Consider the following 23,820-nt stretch of genomic DNA (forward strand, 5'->3'; position numbering starts at 1 on the left):
GTACTGAAACTTATAAAAATGTATGTTAATGTGCCACCAGCACTTCAGGAAAGATTTTAAATTAGGAAAAGAGTATGACTTAAATGTACAAAATATTCAGTGCTCCAAGTTCACTGGCTAAAGTTGTCAGACTTTTAAATAAAATTTGCTAAATTATTTACCAATTACTGTATAGTCTTAAAAGACAGTAACATAAAACTAAAGTAAGGTATTTTGAAGTACTTTTGGAGCAGAGTATCTTTAAAAATGTAACCAGAGTGAAGTTGCTGGATTACTTGGATCTGTTGCTGCTGCTGTTGAAAGGCAGAGGAGAGCTGGAATCTCTGCTGAGGAAGGCTTTGCTCAGGTCTGTTCTCGGCAGAGCCAAGCTGAGACAACACTACAGAGAGGAGAAGGGGAAAGCAGGCCAGTCAAAAAGTTTGAAAGCTACCAGGGTTAGAAAAGGACAACACAGAAAATGAAATAATAGAAAAGTATCAGTATGATTAATCTTAAGTTATCAAATCACAGACATTTCAGAATAAATTTAGTACAGACTCCTGTTAGTTGAGGGTACCATTGATGATAGAACTTCCTGGACATGGAAGAGAAGGGAGAGCATGTCGGCCAAAGCACTGTATCCCTCTCTTTTCTTACATCTCAATGAAACTTGATACTAGTGCTATTTTGTTGAGAAGGCTTTCTAGCAAAATGTTGAATACAGTATGCTGTTTTAAAATATAACCAATCAAGTAGGAAATGGAGTGGGAGAAATCCAAATTACCATAAGGACAAAACTGGTAGACAAGTGCTAAAAGATGTTACAATGAATGTCAGACTACACTATTAGCAACAAAGGTGGTGAACCCTTTTAGAGCTGAGTGAGATGAGGGATAAGTTCAACTCTCTCACTGCTCAGTTGAGGACATTTCAGACCTGGATCGTTTGAGTGACTCACTTAAAGGTAATTAGTGGCACGTCTGGAGCTAGGAACATTCTCATTTTTCAGCCTACAGTTCTTTCCACTAAATTATACTACAGCTATTTTAGGAAAAAATAGCTTGTGGGGTAAAAGTTTATACTAATAAATTTCCATGTGGAAATTCACTGCCTCTAAATTAGAACTTTACATAAATTATTCCAAATTCGGACACTGGGAATTATACCGGATTCTAAAGGCATCATAGTAAGCCCAGTGATAATTCAAAATGTTAACATGTTCACTCATTAATCCTCAAACAGTATCTCAGTTTTCTTATACATGTGGCTTCTTGATTTTAATTAAATGTAGTTATAATTGCTATCTTCAATTGATGAAATAATCTTCATTAAAGGTGTATCTTTGGTGCACCATTTATTACTAGAAGTGGTGAGCAATCATTTAGTACAATCGCATTTTTTTACAAGTGTCTTACAGAAGCTAAGCTACTTGACTATTAAGTCCTAATTCATACAACTACAAGCCACTGGAATGAGACAAAAGATTGTGCAATCTAGAAAAATGCAGTCTCAATAACCCAGGAAAAATAAAGAGCTAACAGCTTTAGAAGCTTCCTAGTAAGCTGGGTAACTGTAAAATTTTCCCAACAAAATTTAACATGAGGAAAACATTAACTCCTGTTAATATATGTAGGTCAAAGCACTTTAATCAATTATCAAAATAATGAAAAAAATCTGAGTGCCGTCAATCAATTTAATAGTTCACACATTAAATACAACTAAACTTTTTCCTTGTAACTGCACAAGGAAAAGAAATAGTTAAAATGGTGAGATCCCAAATAGATTAGATACTTTAAATAAATTCAACATATTTAGTTATGAAGATACCAACCAGCTGCCTGTGACTGCATGTAACTTCCTACTCCAGCAAGGTTAATAACTGCAGTGTGCTGAGCAGATAAGGCCTGTTCCTGACTGGTGCAACTTTGTTCAGAACCCTGAATAAAAAAATAATACGTGACTTGTACAAAAATAAAAACAATTTTGGATTGGTGGAAAAGACGTCAAAGGTATTTAGAATTAGCAAGAATAAGCTTATGGTATTTTGAAAGCAAGAAAATAAAACCTAATTTTCAGAACTGATTCTGTATTAAAAATAATTACTAAGGCTTCTATAAAGCTTCATCGGAACTTTTTTTTTTATTGAAGTATAGTTGATTTGCAATATCGTGTTAGTTTCAGGTACAGAGCAAAGTAATTCAGTTGTATATATATACACACACATATTTTTCAATTATTTTCCCTTATAGGTTATTACAAGATATTGAAGGTAGTTCCCTGTGCTATATGTTAAATCCTTGTTGCTTATCGGTTTTCTCTATAATAGTCTGTATCTGTTAATCCCATACTCCTAATTTAAGCGCCCCTGCAACATGGTAACCATACGTTTGTTTTCTATGTCTTTGTGGGTCTGTTTCTGTTTGGTATATAGATTCACTTGTATTATTTTTTAGATTCAACGTATAAGTGATATCATATAACATTAGTCTTGCTCTGTCTGACTTAGTTCGCTTAGTTTGATATTCTCTAGGTCCATCCACATTGCTGTAAATGGCAATATTTCATTCTTTCTATGGCTAATATTCCACTGTATATATATACCACATCTTCTTAAGCCAATCATCTGTTGATGGCAGTTGGGTTGTTTCTGTCTTGGCTATTATAAACAGTGCTGCTATGAACATGGGGGTGGCATGTATCTTTTTCAAATTAGTTTTCATCTTTTCTGGATATATACCCAGGAATGGGAGTGCTGGATCGTGTGGCAGCTTGGGTTTTAGTTTTTAAAGGAACCTCCATACTGTTCTCCATAGTGGCTGCACCAATTTACATTTCCACCAGCAGTGCAAGAGGACTCCCTTTTCATCTATTTAGGCCTGCCCATTTTTTGATAGGGGTGTTTGTTTTTTCAATATTGCTTCTATAAAGCTTCATCAGAACATGTTTTTAAAGCTTAAAACACTGTTTGCAACATAGTACTAGAACTTCTAGTGAGCACATTCAAGAAAAGGAAACAAAAACACATATAGAGTAAAAAGAAAAAATACCTGCCCTTATTTGCAAATGGCACTGACTAGGAAAAAACACCCTAATGAATCTACAAAAAAACTTCTAGAATAAGTGAGGTCAGTAAGATTGCAGAACACAAGATCAACATACAAAAACCAATTCTGTATACTAGCAATGAACATGTAGAAAACAAAATTAAAAACAATACCATTAACAATTTCCCAAGAACGGGAAAAAAAAGGAAGGGAGGGAGGGAGGGAGAAAGAAATGAAGGAAGGAAGGGAAAGAAAGAGAAAGAAAGAAGGAAAGAAACTTAGGTGTAAATCTATGAAACATATAGGTTTTGTATGCTGAAAACTAGCTGATTTTAGCCTAGATAGAGACATACTGTGTTCATGGACTAGAAAACTCACATAGTAAACATGGTAAGCCTTTCCCAAAATGACCTTTAGGTTTAACTCAATTCCTTTAAAAATCCCAGCAAAGTCTTCTGTAGATATAGATGATTTTAAAATTCATAAGGAAAGGCAAAGGATCTAGAACAGCTAAAGAATTTTGAAAAAGAAGGATAACATGGGAGGAATCACTGTGTCTGATTTTAAGACTTACTATATGTATGTGTATGTGTGTGTATATATATATATATATGTGTATGTATGTATATATATATGTATGTGTGTGTGTATATATATACATAGTCTACAGTGATCACAACAGTATGGTACTAACAGAGTGACAGATATTAATACATAGATGGGTGAAACAGAGTAGAGAATACAGAAATAGAGCCACACAAACACAGCCAACTGACCTTTGACAAAGGTGCAAAAGTAATTCAGTTGAGGGGGATGGCTTTTCTAACAAATGGTGCTGGAGCAAATGGACATCCATATCACCCCATAAAATGAACCTGGACCAAAGTCTCACACCTTTTATAAAAATCAACTGAAAATGGATCATAGATTTAAATGGAAACTATAAAAAAAAAACTTTTGGGCCTAGGGCTAGGTGAGGAGTTCTCAGACATAATACCTAAAGCACAATTCATTAAAAAAAAAAAAACAAAAAAAAAACCCTCAGACTTCCATCAAAAGATGGAAGCAATCCAAATGTCCATCGATGGATAAATGGATAAACAAAATGTGATATATAAATACAGTGAAATACTATTCAGCCTTAAAAAGGAATTTCTGACACATGCTACAACATGGATGAACCTTTCGGGTATTATGCTAAATTAAACAGGTCAGTCACAAATAGACAAATACTGTATAATTTCACTTATATGAGGTGCCTGGAGTAGTCAAACTCACAGAAACAGAAAGTTGGCTAGAAGGAGGGGGAAATAAGGAGTTGTTTAATGGGTATAGAGTTTCACTTTTGCAAGATGAAAAAGTTCTGGAGATTGGCTGCACAACAATATGAATATACTTAATGCTACTAAACTGCATATTTAGAAATGCTTAAGATGGTAAATTTTATGGTACAGTATTTTACAATTTTGTAAAGAAAGTGCAAATCAAGAATTTTATATCCAGCCAAGTAATCCTTCATGTGTTAATAAAGAAAAATAGTTTTAAATGTGCCCTTCCTGAGAAATCTAATAGAGGATGAGCATTATCCAATAAAGATTTGACTGGGGAATCTTTGGTGGAAGGACTGATAGTGAACATTATATATATTTAATTGTGAACTAAGAGAAACGATGAGGGTGGGACTCAGCAATCAGTAATTTTTAGTTTCCCAGATGATTCCGAAGTGCAGCAAAGGTTCAGAAAAACCTGAAGGTCCTTCTACTACTTTAATTTACTGTAGTTCTTGTTCAATTTCATTTTGTTTGGCAATATACAAAGTATTTGTTTTTGTCTATCTTCGCTCTGTTCTATGCTTCAAGATAAAAAGAACATCTCTTTTCTAATAAGAGACAAAATACTGTCAAAAGCAGGATGATGAAGGGGTCGAAAATACATGGCCTATAGAGAAAGAAAGACCTGGACTTGAATCCCTGCTCAGCCACTCGATGTATGGTTGTGAGCAAGTTAGTCACCTGAATCTATTTCAGACTATTCAAGATGGAAGTGACATCACCTATTCAAGTATGGCTGTTGTGAGAATTAGAAATAGGCACCCAATAACTGATAGCTGCTATTGTTAATAAAGAAAAACCGCATATGAAAAGTTGGTTCAAACAATCTAAATAAAAACACTTGAAATATGCTTGGCATATACCAAAAAAGGTTATAATTCTATGATACAAAGCATATGGAAGAAAGGACGTACCTGCTCCCCTGGCTGTTGAGGACTAGAAGTTGTGGGTTGCTGAGGTTGCTGTGGTGTAAACTGAGAAAGCTGCTGCTGCTGCTGCAGTGTGTTAAAAATGAGCGAGCCACCTGGAAGCTATTAAGTATTTAAGCAAGAATTAATTAGCCGATTTCAGATTAAATTTCTTTATTCTACAAACATTTCTGGAGCATTCACTATGTGTCAGGCATTCTTCCAGGGACTGAGGAAACAGGTGAACAAAAATGGAAACAAAACAAGATTCCTGCCCTTAAAAAAAAGGAACAAATCGCTTTAAACACAATTTTTAAGTGCTGTTACTTTGGCTCTCAAATATGTTAGTAATCTCCAATGTAAGTCTTTCTGCTTCAAGTTAATAGTTAGCTATCCAAATATACATACTGCTTTTATTTAAGTCCTTTTATACATCAACACAAAACAGCATTAAATGCATTTGGAAGTATAAACAAGAAGCTAGTGATAATCAGAGATATATATTAAGAAAACTCGTCTCCTAAATTTGGTCTAGCTTTGCCCTAAACCAGAAATGCATGGATTTTTATATAACATAGCTAGGAATTCCAAAGCTGAAAAGGAAATGCATTAGATGTCCTTATTTAGTTTGGAGACATTACTTGCTCTGTCATTCTGAATCTAAATTAATTAAAAAAAAAAAAACAAACAAACTTAAAAAAAAGAAGCATCCAGAAACTCCACACTAAAAACTAAAACTATGCATTCCAAATGCATCAGGAAACAAATGGTTTTTCCATGTTATTCTACAGGAGTTTAAGTTAAAAGCACTTTGAAGTTTTGTGGGAAAGTCCAAGCAAATATCAAATACAGAACTCTTAGGTCTATATAGTCAAAAAAGGTGTCTCAGGTCAGAAGCTCTACACTCAGCACAGCTCACTGTTAGGTAAACCTGGACAAAGCACAGGTCAAGTGTTTCTTCCTCAATTAGTTAGATAGTAATAAATGTTGCAAAATATAATTTATAAGGTGGCTTTGCCCTTAATCCTTATTATCAGTGCTATTAAGGAATCCCACTCCTCTTAACACTGAGACTGATCCTTGTAGAAATTCCGACAGCAAAGTGCAGAAAAGTTGGCTAAATAAACCAATATGTCCATATCACAGTTAGATTATTCTTCAATTAGTCTGTAAATACTGACACTGTTTGCATATTGTGTACAGGAAATAAGTTTTAAGATTTAGTTCTAAATGTATTTCCTGATTTATTACTTCTGAGTATCAGGTTGGGTTGATCTGTTTGTTATTGTTATTTCCCAATAATTCATAACTCTGCCATTCTTTGTCTCCAAATCTTTATATTTATGTCTACCTTTTCTAAAAATTCTCTGTAGATAATCCCATCCATTTTCCAACCTACTAGCTTAATACTGAACTCCATCCTTAAAGGACTTAGCATAACACTCAGAATATTGTAAGTTCACAACATGTACTAAATTCTTTACCTACAATCTCTTTATATGTTAACATTGACAAAATGTGTTAAGAAAAGTCTCACTACTAGACACAAACTGTAATCTAACAAACATTTATTGACTGACTACTAGGTGCCTGGCACTGTGCCACGAAGTCATATTCTCCTCAGGAAAAGAACACACATACCTAATTTTAAAACTTTCTATTCACACAGAAAATCTACTATAAGCAAACAGCAATACCTACATGCATACATAAAAGTCTGTTAAGAGAGAAATTATTTCTAAGTATACCTGCTGCTACTATTGTAGGCAAGTTATTTTCCTTGGCAGTTGTCAACTCTCCCCTCTGGAACTAGTTCTTGATTCGGCAGTGGTGCCAGAGCCGATGAAAGTGCAGTACATAGGATACCAATTCTTTCCCCTTATCTACTTGAACATGCAAAGGTAACCACACCCTTAGAAGATTCTGGACAACCTCAAGACTTCAAATGCTGATATGTACAAACTTACATGGTTAAAAACAAACAAACAAAAACTATAAAAACTTTAATAAAAAGCAGTGTTTCAGGTTTACCTGGAGTAGATTTAAGGGCCTGAGACTTGAAGTATTTTTTAAACCAAATGGAACACCTATTAAATAAAACTCATGGTTAAAACAGGGAATTAAAACTTTATTATACTTGTAAGTATTTTATACTTTAGGATATAAAAATATAATACTTTACTTCCTGCACAGATGTGCTTATTTTCTATACTTTAAAAATTTCTTATAAGCAAAAAACCCCCTATTTTCATCAATACCAAAGATGTGAGCACCAGATGTACACTATAATCTGTATTTCAGAAACTGAGACTTCTTTATAACTATTTTGACTGTTGGCTGGAAAAGTAATCTAGCACTATGCAAACACCATAAATATAATAAAACTATCACTGTTGTGCAAATACATTTCAGGGACTGGCATCTATTTATATTCCTCAGTGCTAAACAGCATATGATAATAACCCTATCTCTGAGAACACACACAGTGTGCTCTGTGCCGTTTTTTAAAGTACAAATGCTAATATTAATAATGCTAAAGAATGTTGCTGAATTTTGTGTGTAAGGATCAAGCTGAAAGTCAGGAAACGATGCGCTGTTAATTCTGAACTTATTCCCCAAAATCTGTGACACAACATGGAGCACATCATAAAGCAGGGGTTGGCAAACTCTTCCAGTAGGCTTTGTGGGCCACACAGAGACTCTCATATACTCTTTCCCTTGTCTTTTTTTAAAAAAACAAACTTTAAAAAATGTAAAACTATTCTTAGCTTAGATGTGGGTTATAGTTTGCTGATCCCAGTCTCAAAGTATGTATTGTATATATTTTCCTCACTAAATATACCAATTCGAACACTAGTTAAAAATGTTTCTAGTCCTCTAAGCAGATAATTGTATTAAAAAAGATACAGGGCAAATAATGCACAGATGACAGTATGAAAGTCTTGTATAAGAAATGGAAAATGCATAATCAGATAAAAATGTGACAATACTGATATTCCCTCCAGGATTCTCATTAAAAAAAAAAAAAAAAAAAAGACATAACTCCCTTTAAAGGTGGGTGACATATGTATAATGCTTTATAGCTTTCTAAAGCCACTTTCATATCACTTCATTTATTTCTCATAAGTACCAAATGAATTTAGAAATTTTTACTCCCATTTTAGAACAGATGAAACTGAGGCTAAGGGGGAAAAATTAAGTGACTGCTTTCAGACCCCACAGTTAGCATTTGGAGCCACAAGTAACTGGTAGAATTATATGTAAATATAAAATCCTAAATTCAACACTGATTCCATTTCCAGGGCTTCTGTCACTACAGCATATTTATACATATTAAAATAAGAATATGAGGTAGAATTAGAAAATCACAGCAATATATTAACATGTTTAAATTATATTCTTTGGGTTCTCTTTCTCTTAACTCATAGAAAGTTTCGGACAAGTTTTTCTTACTATGGTGAGTTTACTTTTCCTGTTAATTTTTTTCTCAGTAGTAAGAAATCGAACTGTTCTGAGATATAATACATTCTCTTAAAGAGCATTAAAAAATGGCACAAGTCAGGACTTCCCTGGTGGCGCAGTGGTTAAGACTCCGCGCCCGGGTTCAATCCCTGGTCGGGGAACTAGATCCCACACGCACGCTGCAACTAAGAGTTCGCATGCCAGAACTAAGGGGCCCGCCTGCTGCAACTAAGACCTGATGCAACCAAATAATTAGTAAATTAAAAAAAAAAGCACAAGTTGTTAAAACTCTTTTCCAGTATACGTAATTATAATTATTACTACTACTGCAAGAAAACTACTACTAATGATGATAACAGCAAATATTTTTGAATGTTTATCACATCTCAGGCATAGTTTAAGCACCTCATCTGTATTTGTTCATTCAATCCTCACAACTATGAGATAAAGTATTATTATTATCCACATTTATGAAGAAAGTGAGGCACAAAGGTAACTTTGTCATGATTACACAGTTAGAGTAAGCTGCACAAGCAGGATTCAAATCAGGCATTCTGGCTCCAGAACTGAGGCTTTTAAATGCCATGCTGTGTTGCTTTTCTTGCTCACATACGTTTTCAAAATACATTTCTTTTACCTGGGACAGGACTACACTGACAATTATAAAAGTTACTTTTATAATAATCTTTGGAAGGTAAAGATAAAATTTGCAGAGACTTACAGGCTTACCAAGTTTCCTCACAGAGAAGTTCATAGCTAGATGGGTTTTTAATTCAAATACCAGAACTCTTAAAGCTTTTGAAAGGAAATATTTCCGACATAATACTTCATAAAATAAGGATGTTAAATGTTTAAATAATATCATTAAAGTGGCATTTTTACATAAGCATGGACTTTAATTTTATTAGAGGTTATTATTTCTAATATTCTGACCTGCTTGAGAAGCTGCCTGCATTGCACTGGGCAATGCATTTGGTAGCAGACCTCCTGAGGGTAGAAGGCCACTCAAGTTTATTCCTGCAGGAGTTATGGCACCAGTGTTACAGCCCAGCATAGGGTTTGAACCACTCATCAAAGCTTGAGCTCCACTGCAGGGGAATAAGACAAAGCATTAAACTAGCACTATAAAAGGGAAAATCAGCCACATAATTCCTTGGATTAAAAAACAAACCACTAAACAAACACAGATATTTCTGTCTTAAATGTCAGTTTGGAGGCTTAGTTTCATTTTTTTGCTAGAAAGTGACAGCAAGGTTGGCTAAAATTAAGTACTGTATATTTATCAAGTAAGTACTGTATATTTATCAAGTACTGTATATTTACTGTATATTTATCAAGTACTGTATATTTAAAATATAATTTGGAAGAGTAATGTCCTAATCAATGGTTTAAAAGATGGTAAAACAGAGGATAAACAGGAAAATCTAAGCCGCTGTCAATGTGTAGTAGCATCATCTTAGTGCATGTAATAGATTGATCACCTAAAATTAAAACATACTTGTTGAGATAGCTTCTATCCAAATACAAACTATTTTCTTTCAATTTCAGTAATATGCTATTTGTTCTTAATTTCACAAATAAGAATTTCTTTAGATTGCTTACAGTATCTTAAAAAAAAAATCAGGGCATCAATGCAAACTTACCAAACAGAGCCCACTACATTGATGAAGTTAAGTCCAGCAGAGTTTGCCATGACTTGGGTGGCCGTGGTTCCTGTAGTTATAGATGTTACCATGGTGGAAAGAGGAATGGTTGTTACAGGCATTGCCTGGCTCAGAGACCTTTGCTGCTGAGCAAACTGAGTTAACAAAGTGGGCTGAGGGGTGAAGCCTGAATCTTGGGGAGTAGGGGTAGCTGAAGGGGTAATAGGAGTTGAGCTCTGAGCATCAGGAGGGTGTGGGGTCGATGAAGGGGTTGGTGTAGGAGTAGATGGCTTAGGAGTTCCAGATCCTGCTCATTGAGAAAAATAAAAATTGCTAGTTTGTTATAAATGGCCAGTCCTTTTTAAAATAAGGTTAATGGAATCTTATTTAGCACTGACAATTTGTTCCAGTTTTTTTTTTTAAAGCAGTTAACTGCAAGTGTTAATTTCTACACATGATACATGAGTGTTGCTACACTCAATTACAATTAAGGATGCAGTATATCACCTACAAATCCCATCAGAGATGCTATTACAGTAACAGTAAAAATATACATTTGTATTCTACCACAACACCCATTTAAAAGTTAGTTTCCTACATGCTACCTTTGGCTTATAAAGTTTAAAAGGACTTCAAATTAATTTTTGTTATTTACGATTTCACTAATTTAGGACTTCACTTAGAAATATTGCTTATTTTCTGTTAACAGTCTGAGATAAACTCTGAACATATTTAATAAATTACATATGATTAACAATCATATTTGGCACCTAGATATACATATTTAAATCCTAACACATCAAGTTTATCCTAACAAACAAATTTTACAAAACACAGTAATAAAGTAAATATTTGAGAGATAATACTGCATCTTTAACAGTAACTGTGTACTTCTGTTTAAATGTAGAATGTATAGAAAATCTGTTGTGAATGAAGTATGCACAGTTTATCAACTTTTTTAAAAAAAAACAAAAACAAAAAACAAAAACCAAAAAAATAAAACCAAAAGCTCTTGAGGTGTTTTCTTTTTTAGCTTTCATGTCCTGCAGAAAGAAAGGAAAGAAATGTGAATGTCCAGAAGCTGTCACTCAACCCTTACTTAAAGTAACAACTGTGTGCAGTAGATTAACATAATCCATACCCACAACATAAGAAGTGTGAATAAGACTTTCAGGAAATTTATAAATTTTTCTTTGTGCAAAACAAGAAGGCAGAAAAATTACACCTTTTGAGCTATCAAGATGAAGATGTTTACATCTAATGCAAAGACCACCCTGTCACTGTGCAGTGTACTAAAACTTTCAGCACACATTAGTTATTTATTAAAAAAATCTAAAAAACTGGAATGCTTTTTTGCAAGTTGGTACCTAAATATCTCAGATATTTACTAATCTGAAGAAATTCTCCAAAACTAACGCTAGAATTCTCGAATAACTCTTCTTGATGTTAAAAAAAAAAAAAGTATTCAGTAGTAAAAATTACATTTTAATATCTTCAGATGCTTTATGATCATCCCACATTTTAGTAACTGACAACAATTTATAAGAGTGTAAGAGTGTTATTGAAAAATCGGCTTTCAGTTTACTGTATCACCACCTTGGAACTAGTTGGCTTCTTACATTTACAAAGGTAAGACTGCAGCAACAACTCTTATGACTTTTTTTCCGTATCAGCTGCATAGTTTACATAAAATGTAAAATGCCCAAGGGTACACTGGAATAAAAAATAATTTGCAATCTTATTGCCACATTTAACTACCAGATTATTTTTTTCAGGAGATGTGTAGGTTGCAAGTCTATAAGAAAGGTATACACGAGGTGCATACATAAATACAGAAAAACAAATACAATTACAAAACATGTAATACATACGGTCAACAAGAGATTGGCATGAAGCTTCTCAAAACTTATACATTTTGGGTAGACAGTACATTCAGATTTCACTATTTCACTGGTCAAAAAGAGCCATCTTAAGAAACACTAATGCAAAAGCTTATGAAGAGTTAATGAAGAATTTAGGTTATGACTCACTTTGTGATGAACTGGCAGGTGACAGGGCAGCTGGAGAAAGCATGCTAACTTGACTGAGATCCATGGATGACTTCCGAGAAAGACTTGGTGGCTTAGAAGCAGGAGGAGGAGTTGGAGATTTAAGAAAGCTGCTGACCTGTTGTGGTGTAAAATAGTTACCTAGAAGAAAAATACAGAAGTTGTTTCCTAGATTTACAATTTAAAATTCTGAGTAAATCAAAATATGAGTAACTGGATTATGATCATCTGTTGTTTCTTACTCTAGATTACAAAAAACTAAGGAATGTGATACCTGAGGAACTATTTCCTGAGCTTGAGGGAAGTTTGATGGGTGGAGGTCGATGTTTTACTCCCTTCCCCAGTACTGAAGACTGAACTGACAGGGTCTCAGGCTGCTAAGACAGTGACATTAAGCATACTCATTAAAATTAAGGTCAAATCAGAAATTCACAAATTAGTAACACTATTATAACTCCTGGATGAAAACACGGTTTAAAAAACTGCAATGTACTTTCAATGGTTATAGATTGGGTATTACAGGTGTTTCAAAAAAATGTAATTTCACATAAGGAGATCCATGAGATAACTTACAGTGTACACAGGATGAAGGAAAGATTTCTGAGTAATAAGGTGGGGAGAAAGTTTGAGGCAGAAGAGCAGAGTAAGATGACAGCAAAGCTTCACCCTTAAATCGTCTCCAGAAAAACAGTAACTGTTGACGCCAGGTGGGTGATCAGTATACACAGATGTTCATTACACTTTTTGCTCTACCTCTGTGTACATTTGAAAGTTTCAATCATAAAAAGTTAAGTAATAAAAAGAAAATTAAAAGTAAAACCAAAACTAAACAATACCCCTATCCCTCATAAAACAGCCCTTAACATTTCTCTGATTCCTTGAGAACAATTAGGCAGAAAAAAGTAACAGTACAAAAAAAGCTAAGCAAACACACTTCTGTTTCCTTCCCTGGCGAAGGCTGACTCAAGCTCGCTGAGCCACTGGAGCTATGCGACATCTTCACTGGACATTTGGCTTCGTTCTGGACCAGTTCCTGGTACTGACTGACTACTCTGAAATATTAGGGGGAAAACAGGTAATGATTAGCTAACTCTATTTTAAACATAAATTTACTACATAGGAAATGAATAGTAACTGTTAATGAAACAAGTTCTATCAAAAATAACACAAAAATTAAAATTAGACAATTTATCTTTGATAAAAGCACATTCTTCTAATATTTTCAATGACAAGCTAATGCTGAAAACATTTTGCTAATTAACAATCTAAAGATACTTTCAGTATCTTGTCTCTAATACAGAAATTACAGGGATTATTTCACCAATAAGTAGCCAAAAGAACTACCCATTGACTCTCACTTATATTCTGATTAAACTGTTACCTAGAAATCATTTTCCTTAGCTACTGTAGATATATCTAACTTCTCTTATTTAAAATAAAGCTACATTTTAAACATTATCCTTTTAATTGTTATTTTCCTAATTCTATTTAAAAATCCTAGTAATACCTAGGCATAATTAAAATCAAAGCTTTGACTTCGAATGGAGTAGTCTCTACCCTACAAGAGTGAAGTTTATCATATCCATCCAGATCACAAATAAAGATGCAAATATTTTTACCTCTCAGCATCAGTCTTTGATCCAATAATGAACCTAAATTGTTTTTTAAAAAAGAAGAGAAAAGTGTTAGATAGACTTGTTTTAAGAAGCCCTGAGATTACTTTTGAAGACTTCCATATTTTAGTGACAGTAATTTTATAAATTGAATTAAAATCTACCAAGATATCATGAAAACAAAAATTTTAAAATACATTAAAAAATAGGAAGCAATGACCAAGTTTTGCATGCATTACAAAATAATTCTGTGAATAAGTTGGCTGATTTAATTGAAAGGAGATTTACTTTGGCAGAAAACCTATGTTTCAAAACAAAATCTGGGCTGAAAGCTACCAAGTGCTATACACCCTTACAAGTGTCTGTCCTACAGCAATATTCACTGAACTACCGTGTACAAGGCCTTTGGTCTTCCTCTCACTTTAACCTTTGATTTTGGAAGACATTATTTATGTCTACATAGCAGGACCTTAGAATATATTTTAGACAAGGAAGATGGTTTATCGCCAATTTAAATAAAAAGTCTTTATCAAGTCTTAAAAGAGTCTGACATTTATATGATTTCTTAACATATTAAAATAGTGAGTTTGTTTATTTTTTAATTACCAATTTGAATGATCATCTGTGGAGAAGCTGAAATATAAAATGTAAAAAAAAAAGAAAAAACTTGGTTAATGCAGCTCAAACTTTGACTTCATAGCTATTAAATCAAGTAATTTATGAATATGGGAGAAGGACTAGAAGGTAATAAACCATGCAGCATTTCTGCAGCAACGTCCTGATGTAAAAGGCAAAAAATTCAATTCTCTTCTTGTCAAACAAATCTAATCAGTTGGCTTTTTGAACAATTTTTTTTTTTTAATGAGAGAACATATGCCCTTGTGTTTGAGAAAAGTTAATAACTATTTAAAATGACCAATGTGTATCTTTAAACGGAAGACTACAAAATACAGCTAATCAAAATATCTGATTTTTCTACTTAGCATACAAAAATAAAAACTGCTAATGTGAAAAAATTAGCTGAGGATTCCCTGACTGCTGTTTCCTCCCATTGACTTTTACTTAGGTATTGGTGAGGTTACTCTTTAAAATCCATTTTTCTGCCGTAGTTTCAATTAGTATTTTGTAAGGATTTAACATAGAGCTGGCTGGCCCCTGCTTTTTTCTGCTGAGGTTCTCTTTATTTTTCCTTCTTTTCAAAACAGCATCGACTTGATTAAAAAGCAGAACTAATAATAAAACTAACAAGGAAACAAAACTAAATACTGGTACCTTGTAGTAAATACATGTAGCCCGTAAGTTTAGGAATATCAACTTCAGTTGGCCCTCTATATCTGCGGATTCTGCATCCCCAGATTCAACCACCATGGATTGAAAATACTTGGGGGGAAAACATTCCAGAGAAGTCCCAAAAAGCAAAACTTGAATTTGCCACGAGCTGGCAACTATTTACGTAACATTTAAATTGTATTTATTACTTATTTACATAGCATTTACACTGTATTAGGTATTATAAGTAACCCAGATAAAGTACATGGGAGGGATGTACAGAGGTTGCAAACACGACACCATTTTGATATAAGAGACTTGAGCATCTGCAGATTTTGGTATCCAAGGGGGTCCTGGAACCAATCCCCTGTGGATACCAAGGGACAACTATATATGTATTTCTAGAGCCAGTAACTACGTTAAGCACTGAGTCTGTGTCCTTACAGGCAGTGCTGAAATATCAAGCATTTTTAACAGCTTTTACATTTAATTTACAGTAAACTTGCTTCCCATTTAAACAAATTATTGCCTGGAAGCACTTCATGCTCACAGAGAGGTTAAAGTCATAAGTGGCAACACATAAATATACCAAGAGGGATATCACAGGCATATCTTTCAAAGCAAATATAGGAATAATTTACAGCACAGTTTTTTTTTTTTTAAAGAAATTATTATTTTAAAGAACTCTTGGACAGCATGGTAACTACAATTTAAGTTTACTTAGGTCTGCTGCCAAATCTAACTGGAGTATTTAACTAACAAAACAGGGAAACTTTTATTCACTAATAGTTCATCAGCTTATTTTGTCAACTGCCTGTATTTAACAGAACTCACTGGGATGGAGACATCTGACTGTCATTCTCTTCATCTTCTTTACATGGCTGTATTTTACCATAGTAAAGTGGATCACCAAGTGACTGCAAAATGGTCAGCTTTGTTTTCTGATATGGATTACCAGCTTCACATTCAAATATATAGTCATCTTTTACATCCTGAAAAAGACCGAGCATCCCAAGTAAAAACCTTCTCCAGTAAATACATAGTCAAAATTAACACAAATCAGGAGTAAATAACACACTAACTTGCAGCTTGCAATAAAAAGACACATGGAACATAGTCCTTAGACCTATTTAAAAGAAAAAAGCCTAAGGGAAAGAAGCCCAGGATTCTTTTTTCAACATGGTACTTTAGGAACAAGAGTTTCAATGGGATATTAAGTTAACGAAGCCCTAGTGAAATGTCAGAATTTCATATACTGAACATATGAATGCAAATATTAAATACTAAAAGGATAAAACTTTCAAAAGCAAACCTGTTTCTATTTGTCATTAGTCTTTTTGCTACTGCACATACCAAATGTCTCTCATGGGACTTCCCTCGTGGTCCTGTGGTAAAGAATCCGCCTTCCAATGCAGGGAATGCGGGTTTGATCCCTGGTTGGGGAACTAAGATCCTACATGTTACGGGGCAACTAAGCCCATGCACCACAACTACTGAGCCCGCATGCTACAAACTACAGAGCCCACGCGCTCTAACTACAGAACCCACGCACCACAACTAGAGCGAGAAAACCCGCACGCCGCAACTAGAGAGAAGCCCGTGTGCTGCAACGAAAGATCCTGCATGCCACAACGAAGACCCCGCGTGTTGCCAACTAAGACCCGACACAGCCAAAAAGAAATTAAAAAAAAAAAACAAACAACTCTCATTTCACTCCTAGATTCACATAATTAATTATGCCTATTAATTATGCCACATAATTAAATATGCCTTTAAGAAGTCACTGCAATTAGAGAAACATACACAAAACATTTCTCTGTAAAGATATCCCTAGAATAACTTACTAATTATTAATTTGAAACAGAAAACAAATCAGAACTACCAATAGGGGACCAAAACAAAAGTAAAAATGCAGTTATGCATTAAAATTGTCCTTAGAAATGGAAACCGTATTTTATGAAAAACAAAACTAAATCGTTGTTCCTTTTTTTAATTCACTGAACTCCCAGAAAGTTCTTAAAAAAAACAAACAAAAGAAGATTCCAAAATCAAGGCTACTGTACTTTATGTCTAATAAATTCAGATCCCAGATTAGAAACAGCATCATTAGAAATGGAGACTGCAATGGTTGCTTACATGGGCTGGCCAGACTGTTGGTTGTGAGTCATCAGATTTGATAGATTTTTCCACTTTGGCATATTTTTCCACCTAAGCAATCAAATCAAGAGACATCAGATATCATGAAATCAGTACTATGACCAAAGAGAAAAACCTAAGTAACAACACAATACACTGAAATGGGGCAGGACCCTTCCCCAACCCCCCCCCCCCCCGCCGCCCCCCTGCTTTTGTCTGTGGAAAACCTTTAGCCAAAGAATAAGTTTAATCAGAGAATTGAGAAAATGCAGAAACAAAGGAAAACAGTCAAGGAGACCAAATAATAATAGTTTAGTCATGGAACAAAGTCAAGGACCTTTAGTTCCTCCTCAAGGGCTACAGATAATACTCTGAGCCCTATCCTGTGAGCTGTCTTGTAGATACTGTAACCCCACCAGGCAGAAGAAGTTAACTACATGACGACCAGGCTGTAGCCATGACATAAGCTGCCACGATTCCGAGAACTGACCTCAAAGAACTGGGAACAAACTGATCCTAGAAGTGAAGATTAACTGTCCCTACAACAATCGAGATGATGCTGGTCAGACCACTGATGACCTATTTCAAGACGACTGTCAGAGCTGACTGTACTGTTTCTGCAGGTAGCCCCCCCTCCCTCCGTGTACAGAAGCTCTTGCTCCCTGATTGTCAGGAGGGGGAGTCGGCATTTGGACAGGCGTCTGGTCACCCCCACAGCTGCTGGCATCCAAAATAAAGCAAACTTTCCTTTCCACCAACCTGGCCTCTTTACTGGCTTTTGAGTGGTGAGCAGCCGGACCCCACTTTCGGTTACTATACTTTTTAGCACAAGAATTCCTGAATCGCTAATAACACCAACTACTTATGCTTAAGTAGTTTAAAATTCTCCTGGTATATATTCAATTAGACCAACTGGTTTTTACAAACAAAAGGAAATGAGAATCTCTTTTGCCATTAAATAAATGTAATAAACACAGCTGCTGTTTTGGACAGTGCCTCTTCTTTATGCTCCGTAAGGTGATATCACATTTGACTTTTAGGAAAACTGGGATGTCAGAGAGGTGATTAGGACCAGGATCTGGATCATTTCCTTTGGCTGGGTCTTTAATGGAAGAGGAATTGTCATGTAACAGTGTGGACAAAACTAGGAAGAGACTAGGGAAGTTACATTAAAATTGGTAAAAATTTTTGTAAATCTTTTCCATTTTCTAGTCAGACTTGAACCGTATATTCCATGTATCTCCTAGCAGTCTGTGTGAACCAAAAGTTCTCATCCTCCTGGTAACCATGATTCTAAGAGTAACAGATTCACTTGGGCATCTGGTAAAAATTCAGATTCCCATATCCCTCCCCTGGAGACCTGATTCAGTAAGCAGGTCTGAAGTGAGGGTTTAAATGTGTATGTTTAACTGGTATCCTAGATGCTTCAACTGATCGAGTTAGGCTGAGAAACTTTTTATTAGGGCTTTGCTAACTCAAGGCATGGTCTGTGGACTCCAGTGCCACCAACCTAGGAGCTTTTCAGTATTATAGGATCTCAGGCCCTAGCCCAGACTTGTTGAACTGGAACCTGCATTTTAACAAGCAACCCATGTGATTCTTACGTACATTAAGGTTTGGGAAGCCCTGCTTAAATATCCAGACTGCCCTCCGAAGCTAAATTCCACACTTTGGTATTTACACTAAACATCTCTTCTCAGGCCACGTTCCTTGAGGGGCGCATAAGTTACTGAAAGATGATGTGGCTTACTCTCTTGAGCCGCATATACAGTGTAGTTCTGATGCTTCTGACAGTTTTTTAAAAATCAAAGGTAGTAAGAATTATACATGTGCTAGCCTGGGAAGGATGCACAGAGCAAACATCTGTAAAAATAACTGAGCAATTCTAAAGAATTGAGTGAATAATAAAAATAGGAGAAATGGGGAAACAAAAGAAATATGGGACCTCCCATCAAAAGATCTCTTTCCTGGGCTTCCCTGGTGGCGCAGCGGTTGAGAATCTGCCTGCCGATGCAGGGGACACGGATTCGAGCCCTGGTCTGGGAAGATCCCACATGCCGTGGAGCAACTAGGCCCGTGAGCCACAACTACTGAGCCTGCGCGTCTGGAGCCTGTGCTCCGCAACAAGACAGGCCGCGATAGTGAGAGGCCCGCACACCGCGATGAAGAGTGGCCCCCGCTTGCCGCAACTGGAGAAAGCCCTAGCACAGAAATGAAGACCCAGTACAGCCATAAATAAATAAAAAAAAAAAAAAAAAAAAATCTCTTTCCTGTCTTTGCTCATTTATACTTCATGTGTTTCATGGGCCAGCAAAGAATACCACCCAAGGTTCCTAATCTTGGCTACTGCTCCAATATTATTAATTTTTAAATTCAGCCAGTGAGAAAAGAAGCATTATCAGGAAATTATGATGAAATATTATGAAAAAAATCAGAGTCATTTTATGCATATTATGTAACATGTACCATCTTTTTACACATTTTGAAATACTTTGGTTATTATCCCTGCTCTAAACACAGACATATATTAAGGAGTTACATTTTTAGACAAGTTAATGTGAAAGAAGAATAGCTTCTGAAAATGATCAATTGACTTAAGAAGAGTCTTAGCACAAATAGAGAGAATGAACCAGTGGTTACCAGTGGGGAAAAGGAAGGGGGGAGGGGCAATATAGGGCTAATGGGGAAAAAAAGGGTTATTATGGGATTATATAAAATCACCTGTGTGAAACTTTTGAAAACTGTAAAGCACTACATAATTTAAAGAATCTTTCATTCAATAAAATAAATAAATAAAATAAAAAAAGAAGTAGTAAGAGTCTTTGTTTTCCCGAAGTTTAAGCTACCATTAGTCAAACTTAGGAACCTTACATGAAAGGACGTGCAATTCATGCACTGACTTACATCCACTTCAGAAGGTATGGCCAAATTACAGGGACTCCGTTTCCACATATCTACACACTAAAAAATTAAAAAGAGTATAAATAAATACACTGAACACTGAAAATAAGGCAAGGCATTTGGCATTATATATATATATATATATATATATATATATATATGTGTGTGTATATATATATATATATATATATATATATTTAGAAATATATACTTACGTTTCCTGCTTTAGAAATTTTGAGGTCATAATGCTGACCTGCTTTTCTTTCCTTTCTCTTTTGTAAGAAATCAAGTAATTTTAGCTGAGGAGGAGGTGGACAATGAGACAGATCCTGCTGCCGATTCAGAGAGGACCTGGAATATCTCTTGAAACACCTGAAATATTAAGAGATTAGAACTACACAAAGCTAATACAAGAAACCCAGAATAAACATGGTTTAAATTAGTAGGTGTTAAATGTGTAATTAAATCACAAATATCTGTAGAACACTGTCACTTGCCAAGGAATGTTCTAGGCACTGGTGAAATAAAAATGGACAAGACTAACAAAATTCCTGCTACCACGGAGCTGACAGTCCAGAAGTGAAGACATACATAAACAAGTAAACAGGTCAGATCATTCCAGATAACAATAAGCAGTAGGAGAAAAACCAGGGTACTGTGGTGAATACGTGATAGAGAGGGCAACATTAGGGAAGGGAAGGACTCTGAAGAAATGATGTGTGAGCTGAGACATGACAAGAAGGAACAAGCTGTGGAAAGATCAGGGAAGGAACAGTTGAAGCAGAGAGAGAGAATTTTAAAAGGTGCTGAGGCAGGAACAAAGTTGGCTTATTTTTAAAACAGAAAAATGTAGGTAGGACTAGAGCATCAGGGTCCACACAATGGGAGATGAGGTCAAAGAGCAAGGCAGGGGCCTTGCAGATGAATGATAATGCGTTTAGACTGAATGTGAAGTACAATGGGATGGTTTTAGAGGAATTTAATCAAGTGGTGGCATGGTCGGCTTTGAGGTTTTCAAAACATTACTGTGGTTTGCTTACATGGCGAACAGACCAGAAGCGAGCGAAGGTGAAGTAGGAAGACCAGTTAGGAAGGATTTTATTGCAGAAGTTAAGATGAAGATGATGGTGGCTTGGCTTAAGGCACTGGCAGTGGGCGTGGAGAGATGTGGACAGAGATACTAGGAGACTTTATAGGACTGCTAATAGATACTATATGGACTTATTTCACTATTTCCAAGGCCGCACCTTTTCCCCAGAATATATTATTTCAGTAGTAAAGCAGGGAATTTAGAAAATGGGTAGGTTATTTCAGCCCCATCAAACTTGAAGAAGATCCAAAGTGGGCAACTCAAACAATTATGCGAAGATAACTTAATGATGAGCCTACTATAACTGCAGACCAAATTAATATGCATTCTTTTACTTTATTAACTAGAAGAGATAGCTAAAACATTCTAAGACAAATTACCATGTTATAAAAAGGCATTTAGTTAGAAACTGACTTCTCAAACTGTGATCATTTTCCCAGATCTCTAAAAGAAGTTATAAGTTGTATCTTTAAAGGTAATATTAACAAAAATTCAACTGGTATTAGCAAGTGATAAATTATTCTTTCTGCTCATACCTGTCTCTTCTCAGAATTTCTATCTTTTTGGTGAACAAACTCTGAATTTATAGGTAGTTTGTTCTTCAAAAGAATGCAGAAAATGCATCACTTCAATATAAAGCAGAGTACATATTAAAAAAATCCTAATTCTTACACAATAAAGGTATTTAAAGACAATTAAAAATCCAATTTTAAAAAATCAAGGACTTCCCTGGTGGCACAGTGGTTAAGACTCCACACTCCCAATGCAGGGGGCCCAGGTTTGATCCCTGGTCAGGAAACTACATCCCACATGCATGCTGCAACCAAGAGTGTGCATGCCACAACTAAGGAGCCCGCGTGGTGCAACTAAGCAGCTGGTGAGCCACAACCAAGGAGCTGGCGAGCCACAACTAAGACCCAGCACAACCAAATAAATAAACAAATAAATGTTTAAAAAAAAAAAAAATCAGAGCACTTTTACTCTTTAAAGGGAAAAGATACCATAAATGGCAAAATTTAGAGGTACCGCTCTAGCTCTCTTTTGGTTTATTCTTCCAAAAAGGTAATTACCGTTTCATTGGGCGCGTGTTCATCTTTTGCTTGTTATAGAGCAGCCTGTTCGCAGTGCAGGTTACAGCTACAGAAGGATCAAGACACAGTGGTTCAGCTGTAGCTAGAATCAGTTGGCTCTCAAGCAAAAGTTTGTCTTCCTGAAATATGTAAGATCATATATCAATAACAGATTTAAGATTTTCAAATCATACGTTATCACTTAATCTAGAGATATTCCTTGGAATATTTCTGCTAAGGAGTACAGTAAAATACAGTATTTCAAGTTCCAACCTAAGTGTGTAAACTTTAGAAACCTGACAGCATAATGAAACTACTAATGGAAATTCAGTAATTGGTACAAGGTGGTCAAATTATAAGAATGCCTATCCATTAGCCCAACAAATATTTACTAAGCACCTACAATGTGTAAGACACTGTTCTAGATGGGGGGAATAAATCATGAAGAAAACAGATAAAATCCTCTGTCCCCACAAAGCTTACAGGACCAAGATAGATGATAGCACTTTCACTAATTGAGATAACAGTCCCATTCTATACTCAGCTTAACTTCATTACAAGAATAAAAATGACTCCACTAATACTGTATAAACTATATACACCAATTCCAAAGTTTATACAGGCTTTTTACCAGTATCATTTAACTTACTTTACTGAATCCTATTTTTTCTTTTTTTTTTTTTGCTTAAACTCTGAAATATTTTAATGGCTATTAACTAAATTTTTAAAAAGTCAAATGAATCAATTACTGCTGAATAAAAAATTTTGCAAAAAAGAAACATTGCTTCTTTCACTAGGTCTATTCAACTTATTATGGAAATTTTCAAAAATACCAAAACAGAAATATAATGACACCCACGTACCAACACCCAATTTTATTTAACAACTGCCCCTCTTTTTTTTTGTTTTTCTTTGTTTTCCTGGAGTAATTTTAAATACATTTTCGACGTTGTATTATTTCAACTGAAAAATCCTTCAGGACACGCTGCTAACTGCTAAGGACCTCTAATATCCAGTCTAGATAAATTCCCATTATCTCAAAAGTGTATTCTTAGTTGGTTTGTTTGAATTTGAACTCAAACAAGGCCTACACATTGCATTCGGTTTTTATCTCTCAAACATTTTTAAAAAAATATTCTGTAACGATCATCTCTTCCCCCATCTTTTTTTCTTTTCTCATGCAACTGATTTGTTGGGATTTGAGCAACTGCTTCCTCAGGGTATCATTTAACTGGGTCTGGCTGGTTGCTTCCTCATCCATGTCATTTAATGGTTTCTCTTACTCCATAAATTACTTTTAAACTGTTGGTTAGATGTAGAGGCTTG

At 35.2% G+C, this 23,820-nt stretch overlaps 1 protein-coding gene across 12 annotated transcripts in view; it reads right to left on the minus strand.

Annotated features, from left to right (window-relative positions):
* SUPT20H (SPT20 homolog, SAGA complex component) overlaps positions 1-23,820 on the minus strand; it is a 39,218-nt gene that overhangs the window by 989 nt on the left and 14,409 nt on the right. For 7 of the 12 annotated variants that reach the window (XM_059903124.1, XM_059903126.1, XM_059903130.1 and 4 more), the window contains 16 exons: positions 22,495-22,634; positions 20,550-20,706; positions 20,338-20,394; positions 17,434-17,505; positions 16,132-16,289; positions 14,635-14,661; positions 14,035-14,067; positions 13,350-13,467; positions 12,690-12,792; positions 12,398-12,556; positions 10,368-10,437; positions 9,658-9,812; positions 7,294-7,349; positions 5,269-5,385; positions 1,811-1,916; positions 276-379 (listed from right to left, as the gene is read on the minus strand). In XM_059903124.1, coding sequence (XP_059759107.1) covers positions 276-379; positions 1,811-1,916; positions 5,269-5,385; positions 7,294-7,349; positions 9,658-9,812; positions 10,368-10,437; positions 12,398-12,556; positions 12,690-12,792; positions 13,350-13,467; positions 14,035-14,067; positions 14,635-14,661; positions 16,132-16,289; positions 17,434-17,505; positions 20,338-20,394; positions 20,550-20,706; positions 22,495-22,634 — 1,632 coding nt within the window. Of the gene's footprint in view, positions 1-275; positions 380-1,810; positions 1,917-5,268; positions 5,386-7,293; positions 7,350-9,657; positions 9,813-10,367; positions 10,675-12,397; positions 12,557-12,689; positions 12,793-13,349; positions 13,468-14,034; positions 14,068-14,634; positions 14,662-16,131; positions 16,290-17,433; positions 17,506-20,337; positions 20,395-20,549; positions 20,707-22,494; positions 22,635-23,820 lie in introns of all 12 variants that reach the window. The other 5 variants (XM_059903132.1, XM_059903131.1, XM_059903128.1 and 2 more) reach the window with 4 other exon arrangements.

Source organism: Balaenoptera ricei, chromosome 18, assembly GCF_028023285.1.
Source record: "Balaenoptera ricei isolate mBalRic1 chromosome 18, mBalRic1.hap2, whole genome shotgun sequence".
Classification (NCBI taxonomy): Eukaryota; Metazoa; Chordata; class Mammalia; order Artiodactyla; family Balaenopteridae; genus Balaenoptera; species Balaenoptera ricei.